Consider the following 15,565-nt stretch of genomic DNA (forward strand, 5'->3'; position numbering starts at 1 on the left):
GGCAGAAATTAAATTTAATGTTGATAAAGGTAAAGTAATGCACCGAGGCCGTAGTGATATAATGAATTTATATACAATAAGTAGAATAAAACTGGGCATAACAGAACATGAGAAGGACCTGGGTATTCTGGTTACAATTAAGCTGAGCAGCAGCACTCAATGTCAAGAAGCAGCTGCAAAAGCAAATATGATTTCAAAATGTATAAAAATAAAGATAAAAACCCATGATTCAAATGTAATATTAACCCTCTATAAATCCCTTGTAAGGCCACATCTTGAATATGGAATTCAGTTTTGGGCTCCACATTGTAAAAGGAAATAGAAGAACTGGAGAGGGTTCAAAGGTGGGAGACTAGATTATTAAGTAATATGGGAGATGTCGCTTACAATGAAATGGTTCAAAACGGATTCTTCAGCCTGGAAAAAAGACGCGTTAGGGGAGATATTATTAACATGTATAAGTATATGTGTGGTCAATACAGAGAACTAGCACATGATCTGTTCCTTCCAAGGACCTTACAAAGGACAAGGGGACATTCATTGTGTGTGAAAGAAAGATGTTTCAGATATCAATATAGGAAAGGGTTCTTTACAGTTAGAGTGGTCAAACTATGGAATGCCCTTCCCCAAGAGGTAGTGATGGCAGATGCAATGTCAGCAATTAAAAAAAGGCTCAATGTTTATTTACTGACGAATGGCATTGAGGGTTATAACTAAATTAAGCAATTAATGACGTGTAATTTATTGAGAAAGGTTGAAATTGATGACCTGTGTCTTTTTTAAACCAACGTATGTAACTATGATAGAAAAAGCAATAAAAAGAACAGTCATGAGACTGACACATGTAATTCTTCATTGGAGCATATGGAAACTTTTGTGAAAGTTTTGGGAAGAGTTTAACTGTAAAGGGAAGGCACCACTCTTGTCCATGGGCTGTGTCTGTTATTGCAGTATTCCCTTGAAATAGAGCTGAGCTGCAATAACAGCCACAGCCTGTGAACAAGAGTGGCGCTGTTTATGGGGGAAAAAAAAAGCTCTAATTCCAGACAACACCGTTACACATATAGAATACAGTGCTCCCACAACGACTCTCATCACACACATATTCCATATTGAAAACAACATCAGAGCAAATGTTCATGAAACATAATAACATTTATTTTTATTTCACAGTTATAATTTTATCAGTACAATAAAACAGAACATTTACCTAAGGGGAATTATTTTCCGAGATATGGAGTGCACCACTGAGTGCCAGGCACTGTGAAATACAATTTAATTATACACTGAGAAATAATGGTTCCGTGTAGGCACTTCAAGAAAATAGTTCTATACTAATGGCACCATCAAAAAATACTGTAAAAGCAGGACGTGTATAATGTAGACAGAATGAAAACCAAACAGCCAGGGCCTGGTGTTGTGCCTAGGGTTTGACTGGCCCACCGGACTAGATGGGCCCAGGCTCCGACACAGTGAACACACAATTACAACCCCATTTGGAGGGGACTTTGGATCCAATCATTTGCCACAAGAGTTTTATTTTCTTATGGGTCGATTCACAAATAATCTATTAGACGTCACTTAGGCCCTGAGTTTTACAATAATAGTACAACAAAAATTTAAATGGCAGAGTAGCAGGAAAAGATTACAGAAAATGTTTCGGCAAGCAGAGCTACAGATGTGTTTTTCCTTACCTTTCCTCTTGGCTTGACATATCCCGAGACGAGTAACATGAGATGACCACATTAACTAACAACATGTTTTTATAATAATCTGTCAGGAGTTATTTATACTATATGTGACCACCCAGAGCTTGTGATGTGGATTGCAGCCTATCAAGGGTTTTGCTAACATATCGCGATAATGTACTGAATTTGTATCGTGAGAAAGTGCAGTCCTCGTAGAAATATGCAGGAAACTAAGGGTATGTTCACACAACCTATTTTCAGCTGTTTTTTGGGCCGTAAACGCCCCAAGAAACGGCTAAAAATACGGGGGCTGAACGCCTCCAAACATATGGCAATTGATTTCAATGGGAAAAACAGCGTTCAGTTTTAAAAACAGCGCGTAAAAAACGCCCCGTTAAAAAGAAGGGCATGTCACTTCTTGAGACGTTTTAGGAGCTGTTTTTCATTGACTCAATAGAAAAACAGCTCCAAAAACAGCCATAAAAAATGCATCAAAAACTGCTTGATGCTTAAAAAAAGGCTGAAAATCAGGGGCTTTTTTGCCTTGAAAACAGCTCCGTATTTTACAGTCGTTGTTTGTTAAGCATGTGAACATAGCCTAAAGGTGAACACATCTGTATGATGCACTGGTGTGAATAAACATCGCCAGGTCACACAGCATGTCTTGTGCCCTCTTCACACCTCCCCTATTCCTTTACCAAAACTTAAATTGGCCAATCAATTGAATGACTGGCATGTATTACTACCCTTTTCCCTGCAATATATGGCCAGATACAACTTTCCCTTATGATATCAGCTCGTTTACATGCCCGATTCAGCGTAAAAAGGCGTTATATTTAAATTTTCCTGGTCTATTATTGGACCTCCTCAGTACCAGATAGTTCATAACATACAACTTTTCTTGTTCATACACCTTTTCCCCAATGTCTTGCTTGTTTCTTCTATCCTAAATCTGCATGATTTTTTTTATGCTTACTATTGGCTGAGTGTGAGGCACCTAAACAAGCCTGTGTGGCATGGAATGGAAGTCCCCTGTATAGCAAATGGAACTTCCTACGGCCAGTACATGTAGCTAGATGGTCAAGGGTGTAGCTATAGGAGATGCAGTGGTAGCAGTTGCACCCAGGCCCTGGTGTCTGAGGGGCAAAAGGCCCCTCTGGCACATAAGAAGACACCAGTACTATAAATGGCGCGTGGTAGGTGGGGGGAAGGTGCACAAGGGCCCAGAAGCTTTTTAAGTTACACCTCCGTAGATGGTGGTGACTTAGAAAGGAAGTAAAGTCGTTGCTAGGTAACCTAAAATACACAGTCGCAATAACACACAAGAAGAAGCTGAACAAGAAGACAAATAAAAATAGATTTTGCCAAGGTATTACTAACTATATGCTGTCTATTCTGTTCCTGACGCAGATGAAGTTTGTGTATTTATTTCCGATAAGACTGAGAATGTACAATTTAGCACCATTTTATATAATTAGCACCGCACCCGCTGTAGTCATTAACTTGTTAACACAAAAATAATTTATGTAATTTTATTATGGAATTGCTAAAAACAAATTAATGTTATATGGAAACGTAGAGTCAATGATGTGAAATATTAGCCCCTTCGGGCATAGCACCATTTGGTATTTAGCACCTACAGAAGTACATTAGATATAAGTATCTGGATATTGTAGCTGTTATACTGTATGTGTACTGCTAGATTTCGCTTATTTGTGTGTGTGTAAACAATGTTACTGATACAAGTGTAAACCAAGTCAGGACTGCCATCTTTGCCCCTTTTTAGCTTCCGGGGAGCAGCGGACAGCTATCGGATGGACATGCTCATGGTAATGAGGTTGCCTGGTGTGTCCAATTTGGTTGTATTGAGAATTCTTCACCCTTTATGATCTGCGAGTTTCCTCTTTGCAGCCACATGTACACATTGCCGATGCACCTCCACCCATACAAAACACAATTTTGTCAAATAACTGCTAATAGTGAATAGAATAGAACTGGGCAGATGTATGGGATAAAATGGGCACAGCCCTCCACAGAGTCAGGGGAGGTTATGTATGGGGTGAGCTACGGCTGCAATGTTTCCATGCATCTGAGTTCAGCGAAGGGAGAGCATAAAGGAAACAGAATTCTTAACCCCATTTAATACTTTGAAGCTGGGGAAGATAAGTGGCTGCCAGATACCTCTGGTAAAGTTGAATTTAGGAACTCCTAAATTATGCTATACCTCTTGTTTGGGGGGCTGTTCACAGCCTTGTGTTATCATTAAATTCCACCCGGCAGATTTTTGCCCTGGCCTATGACAGTGCTTCAGTGTTAATCTTGGAGTTCACAATAATTATGCCACATTTGTTTGTTAAAAAGTTTACATCTTACCTTTCAGTCATACTTGCTGTTAGTGATACTGTTTCTATTGAAGCCCAAGTAGGAGGAGAAGCTAGCTACTTCCTCTCTCACTGATGTCACTATTGAACTACATGTCTTCAGGAGAAGGCTTTGTTCTGGTCATTGATATGAGATCATATTTTCCAGTAACAGTGTATGGAGGGGGTGGGTTTTCTCACTTTGATTGACTACCAAAGAGCGGTAACGAAATGGAGAACTCTCTGAGTGACCGGGTGACAGAAGAAGCAGCCACAGTAACTGTAGATAGAAGAAGTCTGGGGCTTAATCAGCTGAGATTTTAACATATTTTTTTGGATAAAGGACAAATGCCAACTGCATGCGTGCCCACAAAGTAGCACACAAATCCTCCTATTGGAGGCCTACAACTTTTGGTGCTCTATATGCTATTAAAGGAGCTTGAGACCTCTCAGTCAATCACAATCCATGGGCGAGGTCATGTGACACCATCTTGCATAGACTCATTTAGAACACCACTATCAGTTGACCGATGACACATATAGGTATAATAGTCCTTTAAGGGGTATATTAGAAAAATAATCACAGTAGGTGTGTTTGAAGACAATATAATTTAAGAAGTTTTCCACTTTTGGACAATCTCTACTTTTCAGATGGGACCCCCAGCAGTCAGCTGTAATCTGTGGGGAATCCAGGCAGTAAGTGTTCAATTACCCTGCAGCGCCACCACAGGGGTAGTTAAGCATTACACACTGCCCATTTAAGTCAATGAGTTGTCTGTATAATACAGGACAGGACAGGTCCTCCAGAGAGAGAGACACTCTTTATAACTGCTCTCCACTCTGCCCAAGAGATGAGGATCCTGAACAGAGGACCCCACTCTATTAACTCAGAATTCCCTAATAGGGTGAACGATAATGGGATTTATAAACTGGACACCCCTTTATGTCTAAGAATTGAATGTTTAACCCAAAGTAATGATCTATATTAATAATTTTGAACGGAAAATATAATGTAAAGAAGAACATCCATCTATTTATAAAGCCTTTCAGTTTGTTTTAAACATGATTAAAATATCTTATTTCTGTCTCCCCATGACAACACTTCCTGTTCCAACGTTATCATAGTCAGTGAGCAGGCAGTGCTATCATGGGGAAAAAAAGCAGGAAGTGGTTCTCACAGGAGGTCTGTAACTTTAAACATTGTTAACTTAGCACAGGAATAACATATCTCGACCCCCCCCCCCCCACATTTTTAAGCTAAAGGGTAAATGAATGCACGTCTTCTACTAGTTCTTCATTGAAGTATATCTGTCACTAGACAAGAGCACTTTAAATTACAGAATGGCTGTTGTAGTGTACCCTCTCTGGAAGTCCATCATTAACCACTGTGACGACACAAAGAGCAGCACCTACGGGCATGAAACTGGAAGTGCACTCCAGTTAGAAAAAAATCTTCTATATTAGTTTCTGGATTTATTGTGTTTTGCGGCACGTGGTACTTCATTATTAGTTATTGCTGTACACGGTATCTGAATGTCTTTGATAGGAACAATGGCTCAACCTCCTTGAAGAAAATCCTCTTTTCTTGCACATGTGAAGCAGCACTGTGACTGAATGGCTTTTAACGAACATTTCCCAATAGACTTCACAGTATTGCAGAAATTAATTGACAGCTTGTCTTTTATGCAGGGTTCATCTGTGCAAAGGAAAGGAGAAGAAAAATATCACACTGTTATTCTACATAGAAGATCATTAATAGACCACCAGCTATATATATATATATATATGTACATACGTACATGTATATATATCTCACACACACACACACACATACATATGCAGAAACATTAACTGTACATGATTAAACTGTTGGGCTATCGTGTAAGATTCTGACATATATATCTACACCAGGATTCACCCCCATTGAATGGAGCTAATTTGTGTATGGAAATCAGCCAACATTTCAGTGTGAAATCCGTGGAAATAAGTAGCATGCAGTTATTTTCACAAATTTTTTTTCCCACCCTGCAGGCAAAAAGCTGCGTGGTAATTGTCCGCAGCATGTGAATGTGGTTGCGAAAACCCCATTCACATGCATAGGATGTGGGGATGTTGTCAGATTTGACGAGGATTTCGACATGTGTAAACGTGTCCTTACTGTTGAGAATCACCGACCATTCTGGAGTCTGTAGTTCCAAAACACCTGGATGGCATTTTTATAACTGTCCAGTGATGAGATCAAGAATAACACCTGAATATGTGGAAACTAAATGCATTTATTTTTTATTTATATCTAATTTGGCAGTGTGAGCAGTACTTAAATATAGACGTTTGATACAGCTCTCTCTTCCGCTCTCCCAGGAGGAAGTACCAGCAAAATCCAAAGCAAGAATAAGCAGCTGAATTAAACTCAGCAAAATAGCTGCATGTAAAGAACACCTTTCCTCTGAAGCTCTCCCTTAGTGCTAGCTACTATTTTCTACACTAAACAAGCTTCAGCAGTCGCTACGGCTAGGTTCATACCACATTTGGCGATTTGGCAATTTGAAACAGTCCACCATACATATACTTCAGATGGTCTATGTCTAGACAGTTGCATACGTCTGTCGTTGACGCAAATTAAAAAAAGTATGCAAGGAAAAAAAAAAAACTCTTTTGGCATATGGCAATGATAGTCTATGGGCCCGTTAAATGTATACTTCTGGAGATTTTTGCATATCTACCAACACTTTCTGCTGAGAAGCATAGTAATTTTTTTTTTTTAATCGGCAGGTGATAAGAATACTAACCATCAGAAATGTATTTACAGTCTACAAAAACATAATTATTATTAGTTACAGGCATCTTATAGATTAAACAACAGCACCTATGTAAATTGGGCACCACATAGACGTGAAGATTTGGTTATGATATGACAAGCATTTTGATGATTTTTTTCCTATTTAGAATGATTTTCGGGAACGGGAGAGACACGGAAAGATATTTCCCATAATAGGAATTATTTCTCAGATGAAAATCTTTTGGATAGTATGAAATCTTCTATATTTGTATACATATAGGTCCGCCCAACATTTATTTTTATGGGACATTTATAAACTATAATAATAATAATAATAATAATAATAATAATAATAATAATAATAATAATAATAAAAAAATAAACTAGGATTCTAGCATTTACCACTAGTTGCCTAGAAATGTTTGAAACATGAACAATATATTTTAACACCCTTTACTAAGCTAATTTACTAAGTCGAAACTGATCGTATACATTGGTGCTCTGTTACACAATAGGGCAAATTCATCAATGTTGATATATAGCACATGCTGCCCAGGGGGAAATAAATTTCCATTTTTTTTTTTCCTCCAACATATCAGGTGTATGTGGGAAATTTGTCAAATATCTGATCGTGGAAGTGTACAGATTTGGAAGGGGTCACCCCATCCTTTGGCGTTAAAAGCACTAGGCACTTATGACTTGATCCCTGGGGGGGGCAGTATTCAGAAGTTTTTGCACAGTGTGTGCATGTATGCAGCACCTTTGGGAAAGATAGGTAGGTGGTCACGGTGCCTGAGGTACGTGCGTGTTGCATAATATTCTCTGAATGGGACGTTTCAATAACTCCCCCATTTGCCACCAGAAAGAATGACACTTGGACTTCAGTCAAATTACTTTCAAAAGTCACTCAGACCACGGATGGATGAAGTTGCTTATTTCCAGTAAAAAAAACAAACGAAAAGGATTTTTTCCCCCTTGTACAAGGAGCTTCAAAGCATGAAAAGAAACATCAAGGACTTAATGAAGCTAGGCATGATTTAAAATATTGATCTCCGGCATCACAGGAATTATAATCGATCAATTTCTGAGATATGCTGCCTGCAAGAACGCATCAGGATATTTAAAGCATGTTTCTTAAGTATGTAGAAAAAGCTCAAACCCTGTGAGAAATGAATCAAGAAACAAGATATGGCAGTAAAAGATTATCTTACAGTGTTCTTTGATCATAAGTCAAAAACGAGGTCTCGAATGTTATTTTCACTTGTCATCTCTATGAAAAACCAGAATAAAACCGGCAAAAGCGGCCCTGCTCTGAAGATCCAGCTGGGTAGTACTAGATGTGGTATCAGACTGTTACTTGGGCACTGTATGGCACTATAATATGAGCACTGTATGGTGGTATTACTTCTTTGCAGTATTTGCAGGCTGATAATGCACCCCAAGCATTATCAGCCCGCCTTTCCCCCTGAAAATCCTTCCCAGACAGGGCCTCCATTGCTGTTAGTAGTGGCAGTGAGCTACCGTTAGTCTCTCAATCGTTGGGGGTTTTAAACACCCTTACTAGGTGTGGGTACAGGCATCTATACCACATTCAGGAACCTGGTCAATTCATGTCGCTTCCACTATTAACAGTCAGCACACTGCTTCTCAGCATCATGGGCGGTGTAGGCACCACCACACCCGAGAATCCTCTGCTTTGGAGTCATTGGTCACCTTCTCCAAGTGCTTCTGCTCTGGCTTTTCCAGTTACGGTAGTTTACCTCAGAAGAATCAGCGTCATCATTGCAGAGGTGGTTTTGGTGTTGACAGGTGCTCCCAGGGAGATTGTCCGTGGCCTTAGGCCCAGTCTGCACAGCTGGTTCCGGATCATCGTCCCCCACATTCAGTGGCCCCTCTTATGTTTGCAGCGTCTGTGACCCCCGCTACCTGGTTTGCACATGGTAAAGCTTGGACGGAGTTGTTGGTGGGTAACCGTTTCATTGGATTTGCGCTTTTCTGTCATGCTAGACAACCTTGCCTTGCTGTGTAAATTAAGGAATATTTGGTTCTGTAGCTCAAAATTCCCTTTCAGGCTTTGCCCTTTTCTTCCACCTGTTTTCTAGGCACCCTGTTTTGTTTTCCGTACTTTTGTGCTTGCTTAATTCCCTACCCTTAGTTTGCACGTTGGTATAAGAGGTTTCCCTTTTTCACGTAGCTTTTTTGCCGTTTTCGGTGCACTCCATGTATCTGAATTGGTTTTAGCTACGGATGCGGGTCCGGGTGGTCTTTAGTTCGACAAAGTTATTCTCTCCAATGCCAGTCCTCATTTCCGTATCCGGCATTGGAAAGACATTTTTGGCCAGGGGAACAATGTTTCCTTGAGACCGCTGGGTGGCCCCGCTTACCTTGTGCTGCAGCCTTTTTTTTTGGTCCGTGGCACTAGTGCCCCTTTCCTAATTCACAAAAACAGTGAGCCCTTAATGAGATTTCCTTCTTTTTACTGACTTTCGTCGTCTTCCTCCAGCTTTGGATCTCCCTACTTCCGAGTTTGCTGCTCATTCTTTTAGAATAGGCTCTGCTACCACCGCTAGCAAGTTGGGTTTGTCTAAAGCTGATGTCCCACGTCTGAGTCGCTGTCGTTTAGCAGGTGACGTTTGCCTTGACTTTCGTGATTGACTGATTTTCTCTTCCAGGTGTTCATTCAAAGGTGTGGCTGATTGGTCATCGTTGCTTCTTTTGAGCTGAAAAGCTCTTGTTTTCATGGATACAGACGATTTCTGGAGAGGTTTCCAGGGTCTGCATTGGTTGCAGATTTTGCCCGTGGTGGAGAACGTGACTCATGGGTCTATCTATAGTTTGGAGAGCTGTTGGCTTTAGTTAAATCCAACTTGGATCGTTTTCTTCCAATGTTTTTTCAATACCTTCCAATTATCAGGGATTAGTATAAATAACCTAAAGAAGGGTCTGTCTTGTAGCATGCCCCTTTTTGAGAGCCCATTAATAGAGTAAGCCACAGTGCCCCTTAGGAGAAAGTCAGTGCCCCTATTATGTCAGACACAGTACACTATCAATCCTAGCCAAAGAGTACCCATAAGTGCCAGCCAGATCCCGCATAAGTTTAATCTACTGTCACCATAGGTGACAGTCAAACGCGGTACTATATTTCCCAAAGAGATACATTTGGAGGGTCAAGGCTTAGTATTCCTTGGTCTCCATTGCAGGTAGAGCAGAAAGAGGAGTTTTCTGTTGCTTCAAGCTGCCTCCCCGCTAAAGACATTGAAGTCTTAGTCTATGTCCCATTTTTCACGCCTTTTTACATACACCTTGCAGGGGAAAAGGATGCAGAAAAAAAATTAATGCCTACAGAAGAATATACTATATAAAAAGTTGATATCTGTGTTTTCACCCTTTAGCTTATAGTTTGAACAGGATGAACAGTTTGAACAGGATGAAGACAGGGGAGGATATCATGGTAAGAGTTTTTGCAACTTCTTTTTACACGTTCGTGATAATCATTGCAATGTGATGCTCACTATGTCTAAGCGCTCATGCAACCTTTGAGTTGTACGGAGCCATAATACGACACCCATAGAAGTCTATGGGGTCATGCTATACCTCTCTAATATGAAGGTTATTCATACAGAGTTTGACAGAGAAAGAATTGTGGCATGCTCTATTGGAAACCGTATTAGGGAGGTATTCTCTTTTCTACCTGCATTACTTCTTTGGAAGAGGAACTCTGTAATATGGTGCCATACAGAGTCATCACACGGAGGCACACAAAGTGCCTATGGCTCTGCACTGCGGGGCCATAGGGTCTCTGTCAGAGGCGTAACTTGAAGCAATGCTGTCACGTTGGGTGCGTGAACCCACTGGGCCATACCGCCTTGACGGTATAGCAGCTGGCCAACAGGGTACAAGTCAAGGTCAATAGTTTGGATAGGTGTACCTGTGGTAACCTCTGACAGTAGCGAAGACCGGCTCGGATGGGACCTTGGCAGCAGGCAGACACCAGGCGTGGTGTAACCAGGAAGGCATAGTACACAATACAACATGACTCCAACTCTAAACAATGCTTAATCCAGGATAGCACGGGACACAGGATACAGGTAGCAGGAACGGGAACACTGGGAACTAGGAAACACTTAAGGGACCATTTGCAAAGACGAACATAGGTAAACGACAACAACGCTCTGGCAATGCAGGAACGGGCAGGGCCCTTATAGTCCAGGGTGCTCATTGGCTAATTTGGTTATCTAATTCAGGTGGCGCTGGCCCTTTAAGAGCGGGCACAAGCGTGCGCGCGCACCCTACGGGACACAGCACAGTGAAGCGGAAGTTAGCTCTGGCGTCTCCTGAGGAGATGCGGGCCAGCGCTCAATGATCCATGGCTGCGGCTGTCAGGAGGTGAGAAAACCCGACGGCCCGCGGCCATGGTTGTTACAAATGCTACAATGCAATACCTGGAACAGGGCCCCCCACCTACCAAGTGTCATTTATAATACTGGTGTCTTATGTGGCATAGGGGCCTTTTGGCCCCTTATTTCCCAGGGCCTGAGTGAAACTGCTACCTCTGTACCCTCTATAGCTGCATCCCTACAAACATCTCTGCCATGTGCTAAGTTCATCCAAAGTTAATATCATCGAGCATAGAGTATATACGTTTAGATTCCGCTTAATATACCAGGCATGTAATGCTCTTAAGTGGAGCACTGTCATACTTGTAATACTTATAGATTTTATAATCTATTTTTCACAGTCACTGCGAGTCTTACTACAGGAAAAAAGATGGCATCTGAAGTTAAAACAATTATTTTCAATACTCCGATGATTTATGTGTCCGTCTCACTTCATCTTAGTCATAAAGAAGCCCCTGGAGATTATAGCAGGTGCTTTATAAGGCTTGTTCAAGGGTAACTACAAATTCTAGCTTAAGATATTCTAACCTGGAGATCTCCATGCACAGTTTTCTGAAAATGACTGATTCTATAAAACGGAATGAGGTAGAGCCTGTTTGTGTCCGGAAAATGGTATAGGAAGATCCTGTGGTGCATAGTCTACCACTCCTTGGTATACCTTCTTGTCTTTTCTAGTGCCTCCCATAAAAAAAAGTTTGGGCGGCAATAGAGCAAACTGGCAGATTGTGGCGCTCAGCATTGCCTTACCGTTTTGCTTGGACAAGTTATCAAAACGTGAGTTAACGAAGATTTGAGTTGATTTTGTCATTGGGCTAAACCGACCCTTATTTTGGTGGGAAATCTAGGCAGTTCATTTGACCAAAGCTCTGACTGCCACAATTGTGGTATTTTGGGACTCTACCTCCGAGCCGAGCATGTGTATGGAGTAGTTAGGAGGAAGAGCTGTTGGCCGAATAAGCGCTTGGCCAACAGCTATTGTAAGTGTATGTGTAGCTTAAGTCTCTGGACTGAGATTTTAGGTAAACCATTTGCAAGTGGATAGGCTTGTACTTGGGAGGTAATGGTCTTATTCCTAGGACACCCAGAGAAAGAACAAATCGGAGGGCACATTTTCACCTATAGCACCCTATTTCCCCATTACTTCAGTTAGGGACGAGGTACTTTGCTGGCTCCAGGACTTAAGAGCCTCTAGCTATTCTAGTGTTTAATTCTCTGGATAACATTAGCTGGTGGAGAACCAGACCAAAAATAAGAGGTATTGAAGATACGGTTGCTTTGGCTAACGAAGACTATGTAAACATACTGGATGGGTAACTCGGAGAAGGATGAAGCAAGGTCAGGCAGTTCAGAAGTTGACAACAGGTGTCAGGCAGAGACAGATGTGGTACCTGAGGTGAGACGTAATATAGTCAGGGTCAGAAGACGGTACTCAAGCACAGCCTTGTATGTGGTGGTACAGTCGCGATAGTTAGGAGAGTAGTAAGACTATAAAGGTTCAGTAACATTGATGTAACAGGGCTGGATATGCGATACAGTTGCGGTAGTCAGGAGAGTAGTCAGACGAGGCAAGGTTCAGTAACGGTGATGTAGCAGGACCCGTTATGTGATACAGGGGGAATGAACGAGGAGAGACGATAAGCTAGCCAGATCAATCAAAAGTCAAAACACAGAGCAATAAAACAGGGAACAAGGAAGCCTTGGTAGAGTAACAACCATAGGATAATAACCGTATACTGGCACTGAAGAAATTAGATATTAAATATAATTTATTATCTAGTAGAAATTAAATATTGTGCCATATCTCCCTATTGACCGGCATGCACTGCCCGGAATCCATGCCAGCCGTGTCACAAGACTCATGCTGTAGGGGAAAATGGAAGGTGCTGGAGCACAGACAGGTAAGTACATGACAGGAGGTCGAGCAGTCGTAGAATTTAGAGGTTTCCAGTAGAAACATGGAGAATAAATGTCGTCTTGGGATAGGGTAGAAAACTGAACAGTCCAAGTCAACAGGCAGTAATAAAGTCAGGAAAAGATAACTGAAGCAATGAAGAGTAACAGGCATGGTGACATATGGTATAATCGGAAGAAGGGTTGGGAAATAAAGCCATGGGTTAGAATCGGTGAAGATAAACAAATACCGAGGTCTAGGACCCGGAATGAAAGATCACACAAAGCCCTACGAGTACGAGTGTAACCGTCTTATGATGATGCGCAAATAATCGGGTAAACTTGAAGACCAAAAACACATCGCTAGCCATGGAAACGGAGGGCAACTAATAAGAGAAAAGTCAAACTGATATCCTTTGAAATTAGAAGAAATTCTGAACTGCTACCACTAAAATCACAGAAACCCAAGAATACACCTCTACAGTCTGAAGGTGTCTTTTTTGAAGTAGACTTTGTGGACGTGTTATAAGCAAAAGGCTATTTCTTCAAGTGAAGACAAATATATTATCATAGACCAATCCAACCAAAATCGGCAAAATCTTTGTCAAAGTTTAATATATATGGCGAGCAGGGAAGTTGCTAAGTAGGTTGGCGAAACATGTGCCAAGGTTCTCGGGTCAGGGGCACCACCAACAAGCCACTCTGCCTTAGACGGAGTATATATACAAGGCTATGGCAGCAAATTGATCGTTTGCCCTTGGTGAAGGAAGGCTTGATACGACTCTGATAACGAGTACTGATCATACGGGCATACATCGCCAGTAATCTAACTGAAAAACACTATGGGCAGCCTCTTCTCATGGTGGTGCTATAGATCAATAGATAGCAGCCTACGCACAACCTATGGAGATGAGATGGATTTTAGGTTTATTTTGCTCCACAATGAAGGTAAGTAGAATCAGTTTGATCATTCTTAGGTCACAAGTGCACAGCAAATTGATAGGATAACTACTGGCCAAGCGCCAACCACATGAACTTTGTGCAGGAAATAGCTTTGCTTTTACCCAGCCAAAGCACAATGTAAGCTCAGCATAGTTATGGTAGATAAGCGCACATCTGTAAATTGGTCGTGTGTTGCTGTAATTCATCATTAGAAGAAGTCAAGTCTTGCTCTCGAGCAGACAGCTATGAAGCAGCCCCAGGCTAAAAATTCAATTTTATATGAAATGTTATACATCCGTCAACTTGTGGAAATTGAAAGAGCTCTGTATGGAAAAGAACGCTATATCTTACCAATTATACATATATAATAAAGAGAAGGTAAAACGAATAAAAAACATGAAAGACTTAAAAAAATATCATTATTCCATTACTTTTGATGTGGTCCATTCACTGTTGTTTTTATTATCATGATGTTATTTTACAAGGCTTTTTTCTATCAATTTTGTCTCTTTTTTTTTTACCAGTATGAAATACGACTATTTTTGATAAAATAATCTTTCCATGTGTTAATAAAAGTGAATTCCTCCATTGTTTTTTGGGTCTTGTTTTTATGATGTTCACCATGCGGTAAAAACATTTTTTTTTATTTATTCTGTGGGTTAATACGATAACGGTAAAACAAAATTTATATATATATATTTTTTATGCTTTTCTACTTTTACAATCAAATAAAAACAATTTGTTAAAAGGAAAATTTGATTTGTGTCGTCAAATTCTGAGACCCATACATTTTTTATTTGGACAGAGGGTCCAAAAAACAAGAAAGCATGTAAAACAACATTTCTCTGTAACTTGGGGATTTATCGCCCTGCTTTACATCATGACAACCATTGGCACCCTGTGATCGTGTTGCGGGAGGCGATTAAGTGACAGCCCCCTCTGTCTAACAGCTTAGATGCAACGGTCACTATTGGAGATTGGAGTTATCTCCAATCCCAAACATTAGTGGGAGGAGTCAGTCATAAATCCTATGAAGACAAAACGAAAAGATTCCACAGCACTGGACTGCAAGTGGGTGCACGCCTCAATAAGACCTGGTCCGCGGTCCTGGATATCAAGCAGACAAAGAATGGACAGAGGCAGCACTTCCAAAAAGAGCAAGAGCTATTTATTCACCCATGCGACGTTTCAGTCCAACAGTTGGACTGAAACGTCGCATGGGTGAATAAATAGCTCTTGCTCTTTTTGGAAGTGCTGCCTCTGTCCATTCTTTGTCTGCTTGAAATCCTATGAAGAGTGACGTAGTCACAAATATTGGCACAGACATCAAGAAAGTGGCGGGTACAGACAGACAGAATTTTATAATTTACCCCTGGCAATGCAGGGGATTTAGAGATTTGTGTTAGAACAATTAAGTTATTAAAGATAAATGACAAAGTTAATTAGCACAGATTTAAACAAAATATTGTTTGAATGTGAACAGTCACATAAAAGACAAAATGATAAACC

General features: G+C 40.8%; 1 protein-coding gene across 1 annotated transcript in view; it reads right to left on the reverse strand.

Moving 5' to 3' along the window:
- Positions 1-1,136: 1,136 nt before the first annotated feature.
- The window catches only part of ADAMTS12 (ADAM metallopeptidase with thrombospondin type 1 motif 12), a 574,502-nt gene continuing 560,073 nt past the window's right edge, over positions 1,137-15,565 (reverse strand). The window contains exon 25 of the mRNA XM_075847593.1: positions 1,137-5,744. Coding sequence (XP_075703708.1) covers positions 5,605-5,744 — 140 coding nt within the window. The 3' untranslated portion in view covers positions 1,137-5,604. The remainder of the gene's footprint in view (positions 5,745-15,565) is intronic.

Source organism: Rhinoderma darwinii, chromosome 1, assembly GCF_050947455.1.
Source record: "Rhinoderma darwinii isolate aRhiDar2 chromosome 1, aRhiDar2.hap1, whole genome shotgun sequence".
Classification (NCBI taxonomy): Eukaryota; Metazoa; Chordata; class Amphibia; order Anura; family Rhinodermatidae; genus Rhinoderma; species Rhinoderma darwinii.